We start from the raw sequence: 19,351 nt of genomic DNA, 5'->3' as shown, positions 1-19,351 counted from the left end.
GTTCATTCAATGAGTCATCTGGCTCACTCCTAGTGGTTAGCACATCTGCCTCGGTCCTGCGGTTCTTGGTTCGAATCACAACTCTGGCCAGACATTTAACACAAAGTTACTATTGATACAAAAGGTTTCATCAAGAAAAAATGTGTGACAAAAAAGCTTGTGGAAGCATATTTTATTTGATGCATCATCTATCACACCTGAACAAGAAATTTGAGCGGAAGTCAAGTCAAAGATGTCCGTTCTATACGGCTCCATGTGGTGCGACAGCATTCGGATGAATATTGCGATTGTGCAATATGAATGGAGCAGAACAAGCCAGTGGTTTTTTTCCCTCCCAGAGGGCGGCCATTTGCTGTCAACTGAAGATGACATGATGGCCGTATAGAACATATTATTGGAAACACCATTTTTTACTTGAAAAAAGTGTTGTGACAATTTATCTCTTAATATGCAGCAATATGCTTCAGTAGTCAAATTATTAAAAACAACATGGCAAAACAAAATGGAAAAAAAAACATTTAGAAAAATGTAGTGTATAAATAACGTGGAAGGTTCTCTATAAATAAATGTATCGAAAATATACTCGCACGAATAGCAAATATATATCAAATATATCCAAGCGTATCATTGCATTGACTGTGCACGAGGATCTGACGATTGCTACAACGTGAAGAAAAAAACCTGAGAAGACCAGCATCTGCCTCTTCATTTTCGATCAGACGCTTTCCTGAGATGCCGCACGGAACGCGGCGCCTTCTTCCTCTTCGTCCTTCTCATGGCTGCTATCCCAGGTCACCCAAGGGTGCAGGAGGATCTGCTCCAGGGTTGGACGCGCGCAGGGCTCCAGGCTGAGGCACCAGCCGATCAGTTGCCGGCAATCTGTCGCAAGAGAAGAGGAAACGTCAGGTACCATCCGGCAGGAAGTTCGGTGGTCTTCTGTAAGCGCGAAGGTCGCCGGTACCCGAGGAGACGCCGACGCCGAAGCGCAGTCGGCGACCGAGGATGTCGTCGTCGCGCTCGAAAGGGATGTCTCCGCACACCATGTCGTACAGCAGTACCCCGAGAGACCACACGGCGGCGGAGCGGCCGTGGTAGCGGCGGAGACGGATCCACTCCGGGGGACTGTACACGCGAGTACCTGAACACACAATCGGGATGGTGAGCCCGATTCAGAACGTTTTGGGATGCTGACAAAGCCTTTAGAGCAAGGATCACGACATGGATTGGATTGGCAGCAACAGCGTTGGCTTTATATCTCAACGTGCTCAAACTCACCATCAAAGTCTGTGTAAATTCCTTCTTTGAGCAGGGCCCCCGATCCAAAGTCGATGAGTTTGATCTGGTTGCTGCGCAGGTCCACCACAAGGTTTTCATCCTTGATGTCGCGGTGGACCACGCCGCACGCGTAGCAGTGGCGCACCGCCTCTAGCACCTGGCGGAAGAAGCCGCGCGCCACCGCCTCATCCAAGGGGCCACGCTCCGTGATGTAGTCAAAGAGGTCTTGGGCCAACTCGGGGCGCTCCAAAACCATCAGCCAGCCGTCGGGGTGTTCCCGCCAGTCCAGCAGGCGCGCTACGCCGTCGAAGGCCCCGCCCACTTTCTTCAATAGCACAATCTCCAGCGGAACCACGCTACCGCACTATCCAAGGGAGAATAGAAGTGGTGGTCACAGGAAGGGGGGGGAAAAAAAAAAAAAAAAAGATCACGCCAGCTGTGGAAATGACAATCATGAAATGACCATGACTGCACAAGTCAGTTTTCATTCTCATGAGTGAAACCATTCCAATTCAGTTTTTTCATATTGTCAATTCTTTTTCTCATTTCTCCTTGTGCATCATTCTTGATTACTTCATATTCATTTCTTGTTTTTCTCAAGAAATTGTCAGATTCTGCTATGAACTATTCATTCTATTGACTCAAATTGACCAACGACGAATATTTCGTTTCCCTTGAGGCAGACGTGCTAACTTGAACTTAGCGTGCCAGCCAAATCTTAATTGAAAACCAAACAAAAGAACTCACCAAAGATCCCCACTCAGTCACCCTGTCTCTGGACACGTGTTTCACAGCTACCTGCATTGACACAACGCAAACAGCACTTACAACTATAGCGATTGTTATTCTCATGTCATGTTTGTCAATTTAATAAGACTACAAAGTGTGTGAGTGACTCTTTCTTCTGAGATTCCCCGCAGCGGATGTGGTTTCGCTCGATCAACGCCTCCTGCCCCGTCCTCTCCTGCCCCGTCCTCTCCTGCCCCGTCCTCTCCTGCCCCGTCCTCTCCTGCCCCGTCCTCTCCTGCCCCGTCCTCTCCTGCCCCGTCCTCTCCTGCCCCGTCCTCTCCTGCCCCGTCCTCCCCCTCCCACGTGCTACCCAGCCGAGCAAAACAAAAGCAGCGCCAAGCCTACCGGCACGCCGTCCATCACGCGGACGGCCGAGTAGACTGTCCCGAAGCCCCCGCTGCCCAGAACCGAATCCACTCGATACACCTTTTCAAACGGAGCCACTTCTTCTTGGACTGAGAAACACAAAAACAAAATCACACTTGTATGCAGAAGCAATAAGACTCAATTGTGAGCGCGATGACTGAACACGAGGGAAGGGAAGGGAGGGAAGGGATGGAAGGTGGCTAAACAGACAGACAGACAGACAGACAGACAGACGACATCATAGCGTTTGAAGAAATCAATGTTATTCGAAAGTTGTTGGAACATGGTGAAAGAGGAATCGTGTGGTGGTTGGTACCTTGTTGTGCTTTGATGGGCGGCAGCTCCACGCTTCTCGCGGCGGAGGAATAGCTTGAGCCCAGTTTGGTGAGCAGCATGATTGCTCGACGCCGGCTTATCTTTCGATCTATGGAACTATCAAAATGCCCAAGACGTGTGGCTAACGACTCCCGAGGAGCGGAGGAAGCCTCGGTCGCCCTCACGGCCGAAATAAAAGAGAAACGCCACGATTGGGTACAGTCTCATCGGCCATTTTAATGCGAGCGAGCGAGCGGGCGCGCCACTCGTCTCGCCCAAGCAGCCGGCCGGCCGGTCGGTCGGTCGGCGTTATGGTGGAGAGGCGGAGGAGTTTGAAATGTACGCCTCGTTTTCAACTCAAGTATCCATCCGCCACCACATCATGCACGTAAAAGCCGTGGCTCGTTCTTCCATCCTTCGACATACACTACACGGGCCTTTACATGACGCCATATACTTTACAAGTGTTTTCCGTTAACGCGGGAAGGATGGACAGTAGATCGGAGGAAGCGGACTCAATTTACGAAGCAGGATAAGCGCAGGGATATCCCGGAAACCTGGAACGCTGTTCGTCCGGACGTTTAAAAAACACACACACAAACACAAATCAAACAAAATAGAAACAAATGGAAAGAAAGGACCAGATTTGGAACAATCGGCTTTTCTAAAAGCATACAAGTAGTGATTTGCACCAGTGATGACTTCAAAAACCCCAAAAAAAGCTAGCGTCCCTGGGTGGGCTCGAACCACCAACCTTTCGGTTAACAGCCGAACGCGCTAACCGATTGCGCCACAGAGACACGCAAATTGCAGGCAACCCAAACATTTATATATTGTAAAAGTTGCTAAAAATCTTAAAAATTAAAACCAATAATAAATGAGCAAGGATTGCGCCACAGTGGGGATATATTACTTATGTCACTTAAATCCACTATTTATGTGCTGACTGTGAAATGAAAAGTTAGTTCAAATAAGAAAGGGGTCTCACACTCACCACTACATGAACGTTACTACTATTAAATGAATACGTATTTATGGACAAAATATCATTTTTTAGGCCAGCAGAAAGGCCTCGCTCTCAGGCCCTGACGGCCCACCATTTTTTTTGGTCAAATTCGGAGAATAAACCAATGTATTTATTTGATCTTTGTCATACTCAACCGAATCAGGAAGAAAAAAAAAAAAACTTGCGGATGTTATAAACTCTCATCCGACTGCGCAAACAAAAATGTTTATGGCGGGCAAAAGTCCACGCGGCTCGTAAATCGCGGCCGATAAGCAGACGGACGGCGCAAGTAGACGGAAGCAGCTGACATGGAGGCCAGCAAGAACTTCTTCTTTTCGGTGCTTTTGTTCGCCTCTCTGACCATCACACAGGCCCAGGAGCGTGAGTAATTATCGGATCGATTGCTACACCGCTCAATAAAGCCACTATCATCCGGAGCCTAACAAAAAAAAAAATTTGAAAGCTCCTCGCTTTCTCAGAATACAAATTGATTGCAATTAAATCGAATCCGAGGGTGAAATTGTTGGGATTTTTTAACAAACCATAGTATATAATTATTTAAAGCTACAACTTGCGAGATTTTTCATGAAAAAGTGTTTCTGACACTCGTCACATAATGCTCGTCGCTCGGTCGATTGCTGTGGCCTTTTCAGTTTGTAGCGTTCCCGAAACGGTGGAGGTGCAGGAGAACAACGCGGTGGGCCACCTAGTGGAGACCATCGCTGTGCTCGACGGGGTGGTGCCCTCTCTGAAGAATGCCGCCGACGTGCCCTTCATTCTGGAGGGGAACAGGCTGCTGGCCAATGCCGTTCTGGACTATGAGGTGGGCCCGCCCGGCCGGTAAATGAGCAAGCGCTCGGGGCGTGGGCTCAACGTTTTGCCTCTGCTTGCAGACGAAAAAAAGTTATCCGGTCATAGTGACGTGCAGAAGGCCCCCGGCGCAAGTGGTGAGCGTTCAACCTGCAAGTTCTTTACAAGCTCGGACTGCTTGAAAGCTAAAGCGGCGGCGGCGGCGGCCGGCGCTCACCGCTAACAAACTGAGCGCACTCGTAAGCCGATGGGCGCTTGCGGAGTCGGAAAGGCCAGCGGCGCTATCCGTTTTCACTCCCGCTTTGCTTTCCCAGCTTGAGCTCGTCTTCCTGGTCAGAGTGCTCAATGTGAACGACAACCCGCCCGTGTTTGACATGAAGACGTACCGGATCCGAACGGAGGAGGTAAGCAAGCGCTCGGAGCGGACCGGTCGGCAAACTAACCCACGGCATCCTCGGGCATCTCAGTTGCTGGCCGTGGGGACGGCCGTGGGCCAATTTCCAGCCAAGGACTTGGACGGGGGCGCGCTTTACTACACGCTGACATCAGCATCCGTACGTTCTTCCTTTGGCTGATGAGCTCCATTCCCGGCATTCACTAATTTTGCATTTCTTCAGGATTACTTTAGACTGGCGGCTCCCGAAAACCCACAACTGCTCATCCAGAACATCCTGGACTACGACAAAGTCCAAACTGTCCAGATGGTCTTGCAAGCTCAGGTGATAATGCGTCACGTGATGCCTTTCTCCTCTTCCAGATTGTCATTTCTCTCCTTTCTCCAAGGACACGCCGCTGTCCGGTTCCGCTGCCGTGGTTTCCTTCACCGCCACGGCCACCATTCAAGTCAACGTGGTGGACGTGGACAACAGACCGCCCTGGTTCCAGCCCTGCAACAAACACGTGGTGGCCGGCGCAGTCATCTGCCAGAACGCCGGCTACACCGGCAGAGTGGACCTTAACCAAATGCAGGTGACGAACGAGCCTTCCTTCCGTCCTTTCTCACGCTAAGCTACGACTCGCATGGTCCCACAACCTGAAGTGGTTTTATGTCCCATCCCCGCACCAGGCCGAACCCTTGACACTGAAGCCGGGTCCGCTTCAAGCCATTGACGGCGACGCCGGGATCAATGAGGCCATCGTTTACTCCTTCCTGAACGGTAAGCCACACCCTCCCCCAAAACCGTCAAGAACTCAATCGCCGTTGTCTGTACCAGGAAACGAGGACGGACTGTTTGACATCAACCCGAACACCGGCGACGTCAGTATGCTGAGGGCGATCGACGTGTTGGGAACCATCAGTCTGACAGTTCTGGTGAAGACTGACACACACACACACACACAGACACAAGCTTTTAACAAGACATTTTTTTGTACTACATGTTCAATCAATAACCCTAAAGAACACGATGTCAACAGGATTTGACCTTCTGAGGTTTGTTCTTCTCTGGCAGGCCGCCCAGACACCAAGTAGTTCTCAGTTTGCCACCACCAGCCTCACGCTCAATGTTCAGGTGAAGAGCCTCCACAAACCAAAACTCCAGAGGGCCGAGTACCAGGCCGTGGTCTCTTCAGCGGGCGCCATGGCGACAGACCCGACCAACAAGGACGAGCCGCTTCAAATCGTCGCCTTGGACGAGGATTACGCCAGCGTGGGGGTAAAGCCGCCACCTGGATTCCATTCCAAGTCCGCATCCGCTGAGTTGACTCGACCTTTTCGTTCCTGCCTCGCCAGGGAATAAACCCTCACGTCGTCTATCGCGTCATCGGAAGCGACGACTTCTCCATCATTAACGGCTACTTGTTCATGACCAAAGGCCTCCCGGAGGCTACCTTATCTCTGCAGGTGAGTTGGACCAACCCAACCCCAGCAAAGTTGGTCATTGAAGTCAACTTCTGACCTCACCCTGCAGGTGGAGGCGGAGGACGCGTCCAACGGGGAGAATTCAATTGCGTCGCTCTCGGTGGAGGTGAAATCAGGTAAGGAGAAAAGAAAGCGCTGAGGGACTTGGGTCACACCGCTTGGCTGGAGTCAGACCTATTTAGGACCAGGCGTATTTGTTTCTATTCTTCAAAAGTCCTGGTCACATTTAAATCTGGCCTGCCTGACAACATCGTTCGTCAATTCTGAAGTCCGAGCCGGTTTGACATTGGGCGACACCCCGGACAATACGTATCGACAAATGATCCCTACAAATCAGAGACATTCTAGCCGCGTGGGTGCCTCGGAATCATCCGTCCACAGCAGATGAGACCTTGTCAAAAAGAAGAAGAAGACCCAAGTTCAAATCGGAAGCTTCTTCTTACGAACCAGGACCGTTTGAATGGTGACTCCGGAAGGACGATGACGCCCCCTCTAAGGTCCACGTGTGCTCTCCTCTCAGGTCTCACCACTACTGCTTTGCCTTTGAGTACTACTGACATGGTGACCACCCCCCCGAGCACAGCTCAAGCAGAGTCCACCACCAACCCCGCCGATTCTGGTACTACCGCCGGGGGCAGAACCACTGAAACGATGAAGTCCACCACCGATCCCGGTACTCCCTCGACCGGTGTCACTCCCACGAGCCAAGGTGTTACCGCGGCAACAGAATCGTCGGTGACGCCACTGAGCACTGACGGGCCCACCGGCCCTGCGGACCCCAACACAGGTGTTCATGGATTTTGTCTCATTAGGGGCCATCTGAGTTGTGAATGCTAGTGTGGCTATGCCTGCCCTGTAATTGACCGGCGACAAGTCTAGTTTGCCTACCTTTTGCCATAAGTCAGTCTACCTTTCCTCCCCAAAATGGATGGACAGAGGGGTTCAGTAAGGGGCTAGTACGTTTGCGTCAGTTCCGAGGGTTGAATCTGAGCTCCGACGTGAGTTTTCTCGATGTACTTGAACCAGAAAGGCTTCTTCAGTTCTGCATTTGACCCTCTCTAGTCATGTCTGGTGGGCGTGACTCATGAGGGGGCGAGTTTGGCTGGTGACTATTGCGTGCCAAGTTGTCATTGGCCTGGCTGCTCCAAAACACATGTATCGACGTTGATGTCTTCCAGAGAAAGTGCCGATTCCGCCGAGTGGCTTTGAGCCAGGGGACATGGCGGCGCTGGGAGCGACTCTGGGCGTTCTTCTCTTCGCCTGCGCGGTGATCATCGGAGTCCTCGTGTGTCGCCTCCAGAAGGGAAAAGCCGACTGGAGGAAGATCCACGAAGCCAGCGTCTTCAGAAGCTCCGTGAGTGTGATCCTCCCTCCCTCCCTCCTGGCTGTCCATCTCGACACCCTGCCTTTCGCTTTCCCAAAGAAGACGTGTTATCCTTGATAGTCACTAGCCATTATCTCTGAAGCTGAGGAATTGCCAATTGGACTTTGACTTTGGAGCTTTCAACCAAAGCACATTGTCATGTCTTTGTGCAATTTCCATAGTGCAGACGTTCAACTTGGCTCCCTGGTCCCGCCTTTCCACTCTTTAGGCACCATCCATCCCCCCTCAACCGTTTCTTACGTAGAACGGCAAAAAGACTCAAGATGAGGCCGAGCCAGTTTGGATGGACAGCGGGAAAAAGGATTTTGCCAGCCTGTTTTGTGGACTGATATGGTTTTGTCTCTCCAGCTGGGCCAAGGCTTCGGGGGAGAGAAGCAGAGCGTCCAGTACACCAACGAGGCTTTCCAGCACGATGACGACGGCGGCGGCTTCGGCGCTCCGTACGTCACGGCGGCGGAAGAGGGGCCGGCGGACAGCTCGGCCACGGAGTCCGGCGCGAGGGCGCCGGGCACCCTCCTGGGCGACGACAACGTCAGCCAGACCAGCTCGGACAAGGAGAGGGAGGTGAAGCCCATTCTGACCAAAGAACGGCGCCAGGAGGAAGGCTACAAGGCCGTTTGGTTCAAGGAGGACATCGACCCCGACGCCAAGGAGGAAGTGGTCATCATCCCCGACAGCAGGGAAGACGACAGCGAGGACGAAGACGACGGTCCCGCTAAAGCCCCAAAGGTGGGCTTCGCCGACACCGACTTGGACAGCGGACTGGGAGTGAAGATGGAGGATCCGGCGGAGGGCTCGGAAAGTGACGACGTTCTGAACGTCGATCTTTGAGGAGGCCAATAAAAGCTGATGATTTATCAGTCCGAGAACAAGTGAACGAACCGCGCCCGAGAGTGCAATCGGTCGACTCCGATGGTTCAAAAAAGCACAGCGTAATCAACTTCTTGTTTGTTTTGTTGCGTCACGTGAGGCTACCGACAATCATTGTTAGATAGGCAATTTCCACTCTAGTTCCTGTAAATAGATGACGCTTCGTCCGAGGACTGAACTACCTGTTGGGAATGATTGTTGTTGACAAAGGATGGAAAAGGTGTAGAGCGAGGAACCTTGACATTTGGGCACGGATGGATTTGAGAGAGAGCTGCAAAATCATTTGTCATCTGCCTGCCGCCACTTGATTGTTTTAGGTTGAAATCAAGTGCCCCAGGCCCTAATGATTCAAACTCATGTATAAATAGCACACCACTGATTTGGGGGGGGAATTTAATATGAGCTGCAACATATTGAAAATAAACATTATGCATGTCATTGGGTTCCCTTAAAATGGCTTCCTAGCTGCAAGTAGTTCCAAAAATCAGTACGACAGCAGCGAGTTCAGCTCATGGTGGGCGGGCGAGTCTTTATGTTGAAGAAGCAACTCCAAAAAGTGCCAGCGAGCCTAATGAGAAGCTCACGGCTGAAATACAATTCTTTGTTTTCCTTTGATCGAGGCGCCTGCGTAACTGGCCAGTGTGACACATTCCAAGTCCGGTGGACCAAATACAGCACCATCAAATAAAAAAACAGCACCGGACGGAGCCAGGCCAAGAGGTTCAAAGATCCAGTGTCAATTCAACAACAAAAAAAAACATGCCCCGAAAGATCACATTTAAAAGATCCAGTGTCAAAATGAAAATCTCATCTCAACAAATATAAAGCAAGGCATCTCGTCAAGAAAACAGAAGAAGAAGCGTTCCTACGTCTCCACGGCGAGCCTGCGCTGGGCCGAGATGACGTCGAAGACTTGGTCTCGATTGCTCATGGCCCCGAACACCATGGGCTGAGCCAAAGGAAATGTCAAGCTTTTGATATTTTTGCAATGCAACTTGACTTTTCTCACCTTCTGAGTGGACGGCGTCGCGATAGAGATGCCCATCCCCAAGCCCGGCAACATGGACAAGACTTTATACTGCCGCAAGGAAAAGACCAAATCAAGAACTTCTCTCCCGAGAACGTCGAGCCGGTACCTTCTGGATGTCCACGATGTCCGCCAGTTTGATGACTTTGTCCCTCTTGGATGAAGACGAGCGGGTACACTCAAAGCACAAGTAGCTGATGGGCAAAAAAGAGAAGCTCTCAAAAGGATTGGCCTTTGTTAGCTTGAAGACAGCTGCCACCTTACTTGCTAGTGATATAGAGGACGCCGTTGCGGATGTAGTCTGCGGGCGTCTTCTTGTCGCGGTTGATGAGGCAGCAGCGCCAACCGCTCTCGCACACTGCACCACAGCCACCATTAGCCCAGACCAGACCAGACCAGACCAGAGGCCGTTTTTTCCACATTCACCTGCTAGGGGGCGCTCGCTCTCGGGGAGGTTGAAGACCTCGTGGAAAGCTCCTCGCCTGGTGCTGTAGGAGCGACTGGCTCCGCCGCCATCGTCGCCACCGGCGGGAACCTGAGCGAGGCAAGCGTGGCAACATCAAATCCTAGAAAAGGGAGCGTCTCAACACAAGCGCCCGCCCACCCGCCCACCCGCCACCCACCCGTCTGCCGGACGCAGGGGCGGCTCGCTCCCGGATCTGGACGTCGGTGGGCAGGCGGCTCCACACGATGTGCGCCGTGTCGTAGCGCTCACGCAGTTTGGGGCAACTCTTGAAGATGAAGTTGATGATGAAGAACTTGACGCCCACCAAAACACCTGAGGACAACAAGCACGAGAGCCATTGGTGTGCGTGCGTGCGCGCGTGCGTGCGTGCATGTGTGCGTGTGGACCGCTATGGTACCAATGATGAATCCCAGCAGCTTGTAAGGCAGCAGGCACGAGGCGATGAAGGACACCCAGAGAGCCACGTACAGCTTTTTGGTCAACTCAGGCTCCACCCACATGAAGAGACTACACACAAAGGCTCATTTGAACTCCAGTCACAGCTGGAAGGAAGAATGGCCCTCGTGGAAAACTTACTTCTTTATCTTCTCCAGAATGTCAGCCATCTTGCCAAAGATATTCTGTCCGAGAGGAACGAAATGTCAAACGCCAAAACGGCGGCGGCGGCGGCAGCGGCAGCACGGCCTAAGTCGGCTCACCTGAGCTCTCTGGGCCACGTGCAGAACCAGCTGGAACTTCTCCGACACGGTCAAGTCTTCTTTGGGAGGCTCCTGTCAACATATTCACAGCTGTCAATCATCTTATCAGCCCCCCACCACCATTCTTACCACAGGTTCCGAGACTTCCGGAACGATGCTCCACCGGATCCTCCAGCCCCTGAGAGAGCAGAGTTAGCCCACCGTCATGACATCATGTGGTTTCAATGCCATGGTCACCTGGCAATGAGGTAGTTCAAAGAGAGACGCAGGACGGCCAGGAAGAGAAACATGGAGATGGTCCAGCCCCGCCATGTAGCGTACATGTAGATCTGTCACACACAGAACTTCACATTAGCATTTGGCAGTTAGCGGATAGCCAACAGCGTCAACATTCAAGCGCTTGGCAGTTAGCATTCAATGACTAGAAGATACTCTCTAGTTCCTAGCGGTTAGCGTGGATCGGTCATTTAGCAAGCAGCAAATGTTTGGTACTAACATTAATCCAGACAGCGTCCAGTTAGCATCTAGCCTCCGGAAGCTAGTAAATGGCAACTAGCATTCCATATTTAACAGCTCGAGTAGAATTGGAAGTGTTTATTTATTTATTTATTTAGTTGGAATTCACTTAGCATTTAGCATCCAGTTAACAGCTTGAGGAAAATGCTTTTCCAATGCATAGCAACATTACTGATTGAGCAACTGTAGTTAGCATTGAGCCTCACAATGAAGGCGATGGCCGTGGTGTAAACGGAATGCCAGCTGGACAAGGCCGAGAGGTCCCGCATGAAGCTGGTGATGGGCCTCAGTCCTCTCTCTAAGCAACACAAACAGCAGGAAATGGAGCGCTTTGAAAAGATTCCAGCATTGAGCGCTTTTGATTGGTGAAGGCGATCCGTGACCTTTGACCAAGGTGGCCTCAAATTCACTTTTCAGCATTTGCAGCTGGCCTTCTTCTCACTCCCATTGTCCCATTATTAGGCAAGCCGCGCTGGGCTCAACACTAAGCACAAAGTTTGCATCAAAAGGAAAAGTGACTCACTGGCCCGCCTCATGTTTTCCGTCAGCCTGCGGAGGAGTACAAGTGACATTTAGAAGCAAAGGAAATATGAAAGGTGAATGACCGGTGAGGGTGGCGCCGCCGCCGCCGCCAGCTCACCTCCTGGCACTGAGCGGCTCGTCCGGCTCGGGCGCCTCCTCCCGCGGCTGCACGTGGAAGTCATCAAAGTCCACACCCAAGTGGTTGAAAAGCAATCTTTGGAAGCGGCTGTAGGTGTCCTCTTTTCCCGGTGGCGTGATGTCGTGAGGGGGCGGGGCTTTCGGAGCGATCGACGACGACGGCTCGTCAAGTCTGTCAGTCATGGGCAAATTCAGCCCTGGCTGGAAAAAGCAACATGAAGCCATGACCTGACCTGACATCATTGAGCTTTTCTTCAAGTTCCATGTTCCTGCAGCGCTCTCGCTCCAGCTCTTGTTGCAGCGCTTCCACGCCGGTTTCATCCTCTCGGAGTTTCCTCAGCTCCTCCTCTGGAAGGTGACGCGATCAGAGTCGAAGCAAAAAGACGAAAACCGAAATGAAATACGCAGCTCACGTAGGAAATGTTTCTCCAACAAGGTGATCTCCAGGTGTCCTTTCACCTCATTCAGATCTGCTTTGGATTCATCTTGAGATGTACGAAGCGATCCAGAAACAACCTGTGCAAAGAGAGGAACATGTCCGGTCAAACAACAGACCAAAATGACTCCAAAAATGAACTCCTAAAAAGCACACCCCAGAACCTTGTGTCGTTTTGCCATTTTGTCATGTTTTTCGGAAACAGAAATCATAAAAAACATTTTTAGTGATTGGATGACTCGAAGCATTGTGAAAGTAATTGCTCTCTTAACTCTGAATGCGTACATCTTTTCTCATTTAGAAACCAGTTTGGAGATGTATGTTTTTGTGGTTGTTGGATAAGATCATAAAGGCGCCACAGGGTTGACACTCCTGCCTCTCCCGTTGACCTTAGCACGAGTGCGTGAGTTGTGTATTCCATCCGGCACCTCCTCGCTGCATTCCGCGTCCGACGTGTTGGGCGACTCTGACTGGTCCGCCAAATCATCCCACCTGTGGCTCCAATTCCGGATCCGGTCCAGACGCCTCCGCATGCTTGAGCCTTACGGAACACACCCCGGCCCGGCCCGGCCCGGCCTGGCTAGCCCGCTGTCTACCGGGACAGTGCTGCAAAAAGATTGAACTTGCATGAAAAGTCATCGTCGTGTAGCTAAATGTCAGGTTCGGCAAGGTTCTTGACTTCTATCTGCATGAGTTATGACAGTTGAACCTCTACTATAGACTTGGTATGGAATGCTTGCTTCTTGGCAAATCTCGGGGATGTCACGGCATGACACAATTTGCAGCTGATGTGGCTGGCTGCGTGGCTGGCTGCCTGCCTGCCTGCCTGCCAGCCAGCCTGCCTGCCTGCCTGCCATACACAATAGTTGTCTGGCTGACTGACTGGCTGACTGACTGACTGACTGACTGACTACAAGATGCATAAGAACAGGGCGGAATTTGCAACATTCATACTTAAGTGTCGTCTAACGTCCGTCTTTTTCAACATAGCAGACTTTTCTCTCAGTCAAAACATAGCTTGAAGGTGGCTGGCAGCCAGCCTTGCTATCACCTTGGACACACCTGAAGTGAAGAATGTGGCCCAAAAGTTGTCTCGGCAAAGCAAACTTGCTTGAAAGCTCAGCAGCGGTGTTCAGACGAGGCTCCAAGTCGACCAGCACGTTCTCGAATCGACAATTCCTTTGTCCGAGGCGGTCAATGAGTTGTGGAAAAAGTTCAGCGTCGAAAAGGAAAAACTCCTGTTTGACAAGTTGAGAACCATCGTACCATCTCGTAGGCGTGGCTACCTTCTTGAGTGACGTCACCATGCAACGCTCCCAAAGAACTCGGATTTATTGTCTTTTTTTCCCCGTGGAATGATAATTGATTAGCAATGCATTTAAAAAGAACATTTAGATGATTATTAAATACATGATGTGTTTATATTGTCATCCAATAGGTGGCGGTAATGAATCCCCATGTGATTGTCATGCACCAATCACAAGGAGGAAGACGACGAGGTGCCAAGAAAAAGCGGAAGTCAACTTTTACGTTTGTGGAGCAATTTGTTCCGACAGTTTTCTTATTTTATGTCCAAGTTGATGTGATCAAAAGTAAGTTTTTTTTTTAAGCTACCAGTCAGCGGGGAGGCGGAGATGGTCTCCACCATCGCGAACGTTGACGTGATGCAGGTAAGAATCCAACAAAAAACTCTTTCATATGACTCGGAACACATGATACAAATTACAAGCATACATTTATCCAATAAGTTGGCGTTCATTTTAGTCATCGTGTTGCATTGATACATTCGAAATAAAACCATTTCGGGGTGACGAAAAACGAGGGACATCCCAGATGGGACGCTGAGAAGTGTGTGCTGAGGATGGAGCCGCTCGCCTGGGAGAGAGAGGCCAGAGGATGTGGTGAAGGAGGGAGGACATGCAGCCCAAAGAAGAATGCAATGTATTCACATTAGGTTCGACGCTCCAATCGACTAAGGTCCCGACTGATTTGAGCACAGGTGGCTGGCTGGCTGGCTGGCTGGCTATGCTTTCTTCTTGAATCTCATCAATATGTTGTTTGCAGAAAGATCCTGAGCAAGCGCTGGTGGTGGCTATCTCGTGCTCGGCCGTGTTGGAGGACGCCGACGGCGACGTGTACGGCGTGGGCGCGGCCTTCGCGCTGCTGCAGGTGCAGGAACAAACAAAGATGGAGTCAAAGTTTGTCCATTCAAAACAAATGTTTTTAGGCGCTGAAGAGCGTGAATCGCCATCTCGTGGCAGCCGATCCTGACGAGTCGTTGCTTTTCGACGTGCTTCTCGTCACCACCGACGAACGGCGGCGGCGGCAGAGCGCTCGCATAGTCGGCAGCATCAAACATTACGGTTGGAATTGCTGTGGAAGTCGTTGGAATAACCCAAACATGATTGTCGGACTTGGTCACACTCGCAGGTCTGGAAGTGAGCCGCTTCTGCTTTTCGGGCCAGGAGGACTTTGTGGAATGTTTGCTGGAAAATGGAGCGCAGCTCTTCCTGTCCACAGAGCCCGAGGAAGTGGCGCTGGCCTCGCAGAGAGGTAGGTGCATTGTCCCGCCACGCTCGAATCGAAGCACGTTTTCTTCAAATTGGAATTTTTGAAAATGAAAACGTCGACCTTTGTCGTGTTTTCCATTCATGAACGCCATTCCAAAAACAGAAGACGTACGATATTACAAAGTCAAAAAGTGGTGATGACAAAGCGACTTGAAGGCTCACCACGCGGTTGCCGGCGACCGTCGGTCTCATCTCGTCTCGTCTCGTCTCGCCTCGCAGGGGTTCTGTCGGCGCTGTTGGGCCCTCAGACTTGGTCCGGCCCATCGGAGCAACTCCGAGTTTTGTTGTGCGGTGACGACACGGCCACGTTCACTCCAGCGACGCAGGTGCCAACGTGCTACGTCGTCTGTCTCTTTAAAACGATATTCAGAAATGATTGGTTCGCCAATCATATCTGGATTGAATCATTTACCTCCATTAGCGCTTCTGGTCGCAGCTGGGCGCCCTGCGCGGGCGCTTCGGTCTTCTGGACAGTCCCGTCAGCGTTTCGGTGATGACGGCGCACGGCGGGCGCCAACACTTTGGCGCCATCCTGGCGGGACTCCGCTCCCGTGGCCTGAAGGCCGACCAGGCCCACTGCCTTGCCGGCGCCCCCCGCGGACCCATCCTGGAAGTGCTCAGGCCGCACTTCCTGCTTGGTGATTTGGCGTGGTTGCCATGACGCCTTCGAAGGACAGACAGATACGAGGATGTTTCTGCTTGCGCCGCTTGCATAAAAAGCTATTTTCTGAAAACATTATTGAAATGAAATCTATTAGAACAGGCAGCAGATTCTGGCCTTGGTCTTATTACTGCTTGATGCTGGGCCGCCGCCGCCGCCGCCGCCGCCGCTTGGCTTCAGTGAAAAGCGGCGTGCTTGCTACTGGTGCTCTGCTCAATTTGACCATCTATGTAGAGTGGAAAAATAAAAACTTGCTGATGAATGGCCTGTGAGGAGACACACAAACCAAAGCGCGCGACAAACGTTATTTGGCTCCCGGTGAGAACCGACGACGGACGATAACACCCACCCCGCCGCATTTGAGCTGGACTTACTTTTCGACGTCTCCGCTCTGCTGTGTCAGGTGTTACAGACTCCACGTGTTGCTCATGAAATGGTATGTTGTGTTTTTTAGGTACACAATTCAGTCTACAAACTAATACGTTTGAACGATAAGCTCATTATACTGACGTGACATGAGGTGGTTGGTGTTGGGGGCGCGCCGGGCCGGCGGGCGGGCTCTCTCTCTCTGTCTCTCTCTCTCTCTCTCTCTCTCTCTCTCTCTCTCTCTCTCTCTCTCTCTCTCTCTCTCTCTCTCTCTCTCTCCGAAGCCTGCGTGGCTGCAGAAGGGCACGACGCTGAAGCGCAGCTCCTAAATAAGCGGCTTTAATTGACTTATTTGGCCTGGCTGGCTGCGTGGCTGGCTCCCTGTAGGGCGGCTGACTCGGAGGTAAACATCGGAGCGGAGCGCACCGGACACACGCGCTTCTAGAGAAGGGCGGGGGCGTGGGTCCCACTCTGGAGACTTTCTTCAGCTTTTGTTTTGGTTTTTGTCACAATGTTCCCTTTGAACAAGATGGCTGGAGCTTTGAGGACACTTTTAGTTGGGTTCGTCATCAAATAAGAAGGCGTGCGGTCCCGCCCGGGGCACGGCATGGATCTTTGGCACCTCCCGCGCCGTCCTTCATGAGAGAGCCGGGTGGACGCAGCAGAGGAGCCGCGGCGGCGAGGATGGAGATGACGGCCGGCGTCGCTCCCTCGGCCTCACCCTCGGCCTCACCCTCGTTGCGGGGCCACAACGTGGCGGCTCTGGTGCTGGGCGTGCTGCTCATCGTGGTGATCGTGGGCGGCAACGCGCTGGTGTGCGTCAGCGTGCTGACCGAGAAAGCCCTCAAGACCACCACCAACTACTTCATCTTCAGCCTGGCGGTGGCCGACCTGCTGCTGGCCGTGCTCGTGCTGCCCCTCTTCGTCTACTCTGAGGTCACACCGTGCACGCGCTCCACTTTCCACAAGTCCAAGTCAATTCCCCATCTTGTCGTTTGGTGTCAGAGCAATTGGATTTGGAGCAAAAGTCCATTTGAGATGCGCTATTTTCATGTTGTCATTTGTTGCGGGCAATTTGGTCGCCGTAATTTAAGTGGACTTTAGTCCAGCTCTCAGTTTCAAGTCAAACAAAGCCTTCTTGCAATTGAGGGAGTGTTTAAGGCTGCCATTGTTGTGATGAAAAAGTCCACGAGTGGTGCTCGCTCGTCTTGAGGGCCAGGTCTTCTGAAAGGCAGGAGACATGTCCAATTTTGCTCCATTGGAATAACTCAAATGAGATAGAGGCCACCGTTTCAAATAAGGGACACGCGCATTCCAAAACTGCCTTTTGGCCTCATTCCACTTTGTAACTGACACCACATGAATGTTGGGCGGCCGGCCCTCATTGGCAAGCTCTCTCTTTGCCAAATGTTAGCGGCCGGCGTGTGCACTTCATACTCACTGTGTCACAGTTCCAGGACGGCGTGTGGACGCTGAGCACGAGCGTGTGCGACGGCCTGATGAGCATGGACGTCATGCTGTGCACCGCCTCCATCTTCAACCTGTGCGCCATCAGCGTCGACAGGTACACACACACACACACACCTTCCACATCTCACGCTTGAGCAGAAGTGACGCAAAGTGGTTTGCTTTGACTTGCGTAAAATAACCTGGATCTTGACATGAGCTAGCACGGATGTTGCGGCATTAGCACCGCTGCCATCCATCCATCCATCCATCCATCCATCCATCCATCCACCCATCCATCCATCCATCCGAGTGGTCTTGTAATCGGTCGCGGCAGGTTCATCGCCGTGCTGATCCCGCTCAACTACAACCGCAAGCACGTGGACCTGCGGCAGGCCGTCCTGCTGTCGGCCACTTGGTTGCTGGCTTTGGCCGTGGCCTCTCCCGTCATGCTGGGGGTCAACCAGGTGGCGGGCCGCCGCCCCGCCGAGTGCAAGCTGGAGAACGCCGACTACGTACTCTACTCGTCCGTGTGCTCCTTCTTCATCCCGTGTCCCGTCATGTTGCTGCTCTACTGCGGTATGTTCCGCGGCCTGCGGCGCTGGGAGGAGGCGCGCAAGGCCAGGCTGAGGAGCAGCATCCAAGCCTGCCGCAAGCTCAGGGAGGCCGACGCCGACGCCGCCGGTGGGCCGCTCCAGCCCCTGCCGCCGCTTTTGCCGCCCGTCATCCAACGGGAGCCGGCCGACCCGGCTGACGCCGCCGCCGCTCCCTCGGGACGGGCGCCCGCCGTCAACTCGGCCGACGTGAAATTGGACCCGCGGGCTCGGCGCAGAAGCAGAGCCAAGATCAACACGCGCGAGAGGAAGGCCATGAAGGTGCTGCCTGTGGTCGTAGGTAAGCGCCCAAGTGCTCAATTGGCCACATTCGGGGTCCCACGTGAACAACAATTGAGACGGCGGCGCCCGCCGCCCCCTTTCCTTGGTAAACGTGTCAGTAGCTCGCCTCTGTGCTTTGCACGCCGTCGCGTGTTGGGATGCCGGGGCCTATTAATAGCGGCTAGCGCGGCGCTAATAGCTAGAAGCGCTTCCCTTTAGCACATCCCGCAGCGCCTTAATCGGGAAAGCCAATTAGCGCGTGAAAGCTGCTCAGATGCGAGGGTGAACGTCAGCGTGTGTGAGAGTGAGCCGCTTTCTTTCTTTCTTTCTTTCTTTCTTTCTTTCTCCTTTTTCTCTTTTGTCCTCGTCTCAGGCGTGTTCTTGTTGTGCTGGACGCCGTTCTTCGTGCTGCACATTGTGCGCGCCCGCTGCCCGGCGTGCGACATCCCGCCCGCCGCCATGAGCGTGGCCACGTGGCTGGGCTACATCAACAGCGCGCTCAACCCCGTCATCTACACCGTCTTCAACGCCGAGTTCCGACGCTTTTTCAAAAACTTCCTGCGCCGCTGTTGCCCTTTCCGCTGCAGCGCCGACTGAGCGCCATGGGAGGAGGGCGGAAGGCTTCTAGTCCCACATTTCTACACGAAAGGCCAAAAGCTTAAGGCGACGTCGGCGGCAGAGCCACCGGTCGGCCATCTTAGAACAGAGGACTGCTCTGTTGCGCTGCATTCAATGAAGTGCTGAATTCTCAAGGGATTTGCAAACGGATTGCTCTATTGCGAACCTTAGTAAAAAAAAAAATCCCGAAACGCTTCTAGCATTTTCTGTCAGGACTTTGCAAGGTCACCTGCTGAAGCCATGGTGGCCCACAGACAGGAACCTTTCTTTTCACAATAAAAGCATTTAACCTAAGCTGAGGTGTTTTCATTTTTGGAGATTTCGCTTTTTTGCCTG

At 52.4% G+C, this 19,351-nt stretch overlaps 5 protein-coding genes and 1 non-coding gene across 20 annotated transcripts; 3 read left to right on the top strand and 3 right to left on the bottom strand.

Annotated features, from left to right (window-relative positions):
* Positions 1-64: 64 nt before the first annotated feature.
* LOC147054975 (serine/threonine-protein kinase pim-3-like) lies at positions 65-3,277 on the bottom strand. 3 transcript variants are annotated; one of them, XR_015066394.1, is made up of 7 exons: positions 2,747-3,272; positions 2,410-2,519; positions 2,023-2,073; positions 1,276-1,639; positions 962-1,138; positions 198-879; positions 65-83 (listed from the first exon to the last, which is right to left on the bottom strand). XR_015066394.1 is itself a non-coding variant. In XM_085914138.1 (6 exons), exons 1-6 carry the CDS (start codon positions 2,823-2,825, stop codon positions 716-718), a joined length of 945 nt encoding a protein of 314 aa, XP_085770264.1. In that variant the 5' UTR covers positions 2,826-3,272; the 3' UTR covers positions 158-715. The 3 variants fall into 3 exon arrangements, 2 of the variants coding, with proteins under 2 accessions (XP_085770264.1, XP_085770265.1); XM_085914138.1 differs by lacking the exon at positions 65-83 and having other exon boundaries at positions 158-879; XM_085914139.1 differs by lacking the exons at positions 65-83; positions 2,023-2,073 and having other exon boundaries at positions 158-879; positions 2,747-3,277.
* A 194-nt stretch (positions 3,278-3,471) lies between these two features.
* Positions 3,472-3,545, bottom strand: trnan-guu (transfer RNA asparagine (anticodon GUU)). The gene has a single exon. It is a non-coding gene; the product is annotated as a tRNA-Asn (tRNA).
* A 236-nt stretch (positions 3,546-3,781) lies between these two features.
* LOC147054973 (cadherin-related family member 5-like) lies at positions 3,782-9,123 on the top strand. Of its 2 annotated transcripts, XM_085913946.1 has the most exons (15): positions 3,782-4,132; positions 4,405-4,574; positions 4,645-4,698; positions 4,876-4,965; positions 5,029-5,115; positions 5,179-5,280; positions 5,345-5,530; positions 5,628-5,718; positions 5,776-5,873; positions 6,013-6,216; positions 6,294-6,404; positions 6,472-6,538; positions 6,943-7,209; positions 7,601-7,776; positions 8,155-9,123. In XM_085913946.1, exons 1-15 carry the CDS (start codon positions 4,060-4,062, stop codon positions 8,635-8,637), a joined length of 2,259 nt encoding a protein of 752 aa, XP_085770072.1. In that variant the 5' UTR covers positions 3,782-4,059; the 3' UTR covers positions 8,638-9,123. The 2 variants fall into 2 exon arrangements, with proteins under 2 accessions (XP_085770072.1, XP_085770073.1); XM_085913947.1 differs by lacking the exon at positions 6,943-7,209 and having other exon boundaries at positions 3,786-4,132; positions 8,155-9,122.
* On the bottom strand, positions 9,034-13,833 carry LOC147054972 (GRAM domain-containing protein 4-like). Of its 7 annotated transcripts, none has more exons than XM_085913951.1 (18): positions 13,531-13,833; positions 12,869-13,085; positions 12,457-12,559; positions 12,277-12,391; positions 12,024-12,215; positions 11,907-11,932; positions 11,590-11,681; positions 11,105-11,196; positions 10,997-11,045; positions 10,868-10,939; positions 10,746-10,789; positions 10,567-10,676; positions 10,327-10,481; positions 10,130-10,238; positions 9,968-10,061; positions 9,813-9,897; positions 9,686-9,754; positions 9,034-9,625 (listed from the first exon to the last, which is right to left on the bottom strand). In XM_085913951.1, exons 2-18 carry the CDS (start codon positions 13,010-13,012, stop codon positions 9,542-9,544), a joined length of 1,635 nt encoding a protein of 544 aa, XP_085770077.1. In that variant the 5' UTR covers positions 13,013-13,085; positions 13,531-13,833; the 3' UTR covers positions 9,034-9,541. The 7 variants fall into 7 exon arrangements, with proteins under 7 accessions (XP_085770077.1, XP_085770076.1, XP_085770081.1 ...); XM_085913950.1 differs by having other exon boundaries at positions 13,542-13,832; XM_085913955.1 differs by having other exon boundaries at positions 12,282-12,391; positions 12,972-13,085; positions 13,542-13,832.
* Positions 13,475-15,815, top strand: LOC147054971 (cytosolic 5'-nucleotidase 1A-like). Of its 6 annotated transcripts, none has more exons than XM_085913965.1 (7): positions 13,476-14,149; positions 14,313-14,456; positions 14,544-14,648; positions 14,707-14,842; positions 14,910-15,032; positions 15,269-15,375; positions 15,471-15,815. In XM_085913965.1, exons 2-7 carry the CDS (start codon positions 14,397-14,399, stop codon positions 15,708-15,710), a joined length of 771 nt encoding a protein of 256 aa, XP_085770091.1. In that variant the 5' UTR covers positions 13,476-14,149; positions 14,313-14,396; the 3' UTR covers positions 15,711-15,815. The 6 variants fall into 6 exon arrangements, with proteins under 6 accessions (XP_085770092.1, XP_085770091.1, XP_085770090.1 ...); XM_085913964.1 differs by having other exon boundaries at positions 14,244-14,456; XM_085913963.1 differs by having other exon boundaries at positions 13,477-14,149; positions 14,302-14,456.
* A 945-nt stretch (positions 15,816-16,760) lies between these two features.
* On the top strand, positions 16,761-19,290 carry LOC147054970 (D(4) dopamine receptor-like). The gene is made up of 4 exons (XM_085913684.1): positions 16,761-17,012; positions 17,528-17,640; positions 17,860-18,416; positions 18,771-19,290. Exons 1-4 carry the CDS (start codon positions 16,761-16,763, stop codon positions 18,992-18,994), a joined length of 1,146 nt encoding a protein of 381 aa, XP_085769810.1. The 3' UTR covers positions 18,995-19,290.
* Positions 19,291-19,351: the final 61 nt, after the last annotated feature.

The sequence above is a fragment of the Syngnathus leptorhynchus genome, chromosome 6 (assembly GCF_054491065.1).
Source record: "Syngnathus leptorhynchus isolate UIUO chromosome 6, UIUO_Slep, whole genome shotgun sequence".
Classification (NCBI taxonomy): Eukaryota; Metazoa; Chordata; class Actinopteri; order Syngnathiformes; family Syngnathidae; genus Syngnathus; species Syngnathus leptorhynchus.
The sequence above is the reverse complement of the archived record's forward strand: the minus strand, read 5'-3'. Positions and strand labels throughout refer to the sequence as shown.

What these genes read in the sequence shown, in the direction of transcription:
- LOC147054970 (XM_085913684.1), top strand. Translation starts at nt 16,761, where the DNA reads ATGGAGATGACGGCCGGCGTCGCTCCCTCGGCCTCACCCTCGGCCTCA. An exon ending in CCCTCTTCGTCTACTCTGAG is followed by an intron (nt 17,013 to 17,527) that starts GTCACACCGTGC and finishes ACTGTGTCACAG; the next exon opens with TTCCAGGACGGCGTGTGGAC. An exon ending in TGCGCCATCAGCGTCGACAG is followed by an intron (nt 17,641 to 17,859) that starts GTACACACACAC and finishes CGGTCGCGGCAG; the next exon opens with GTTCATCGCCGTGCTGATCC.
- LOC147054972 (XM_085913951.1), bottom strand. Translation starts at nt 13,012, where the DNA reads ATGCGGAGGCGTCTGGACCGGATCCGGAATTGGAGCCACAGGTGGGAT. An exon ending in GTTGGAGAAACATTTCCTAC is followed by an intron (nt 12,392 to 12,456) that starts GTGAGCTGCGTA and finishes GTCACCTTCCAG; the next exon opens with AGGAGGAGCTGAGGAAACTC. An exon ending in ACATCGTGGACATCCAGAAG is followed by an intron (nt 9,755 to 9,812) that starts GTACCGGCTCGA and finishes TCCTTGCGGCAG; the next exon opens with TATAAAGTCTTGTCCATGTT.
- LOC147054971 (XM_085913965.1), top strand. Translation starts at nt 14,397, where the DNA reads ATGCAGCCCAAAGAAGAATGCAATGTATTCACATTAGGTTCGACGCTC. An exon ending in CGGCAGCATCAAACATTACG is followed by an intron (nt 14,843 to 14,909) that starts GTTGGAATTGCT and finishes TCACACTCGCAG; the next exon opens with GTCTGGAAGTGAGCCGCTTC. An exon ending in CGTTCACTCCAGCGACGCAG is followed by an intron (nt 15,376 to 15,470) that starts GTGCCAACGTGC and finishes TACCTCCATTAG; the next exon opens with CGCTTCTGGTCGCAGCTGGG.
- LOC147054973 (XM_085913946.1), top strand. Translation starts at nt 4,060, where the DNA reads ATGGAGGCCAGCAAGAACTTCTTCTTTTCGGTGCTTTTGTTCGCCTCT. An exon ending in ATGCCGTTCTGGACTATGAG is followed by an intron (nt 4,575 to 4,644) that starts GTGGGCCCGCCC and finishes CTCTGCTTGCAG; the next exon opens with ACGAAAAAAAGTTATCCGGT. An exon ending in AGATGGTCTTGCAAGCTCAG is followed by an intron (nt 5,281 to 5,344) that starts GTGATAATGCGT and finishes CCTTTCTCCAAG; the next exon opens with GACACGCCGCTGTCCGGTTC.
- LOC147054975 (XM_085914138.1), bottom strand. Translation starts at nt 2,825, where the DNA reads ATGCTGCTCACCAAACTGGGCTCAAGCTATTCCTCCGCCGCGAGAAGC. An exon ending in TGACTGAGTGGGGATCTTTG is followed by an intron (nt 1,640 to 2,022) that starts GTGAGTTCTTTT and finishes TCCCTTGGATAG; the next exon opens with TGCGGTAGCGTGGTTCCGCT. An exon ending in AATTTACACAGACTTTGATG is followed by an intron (nt 1,139 to 1,275) that starts GTGAGTTTGAGC and finishes TTGTGTGTTCAG; the next exon opens with GTACTCGCGTGTACAGTCCC.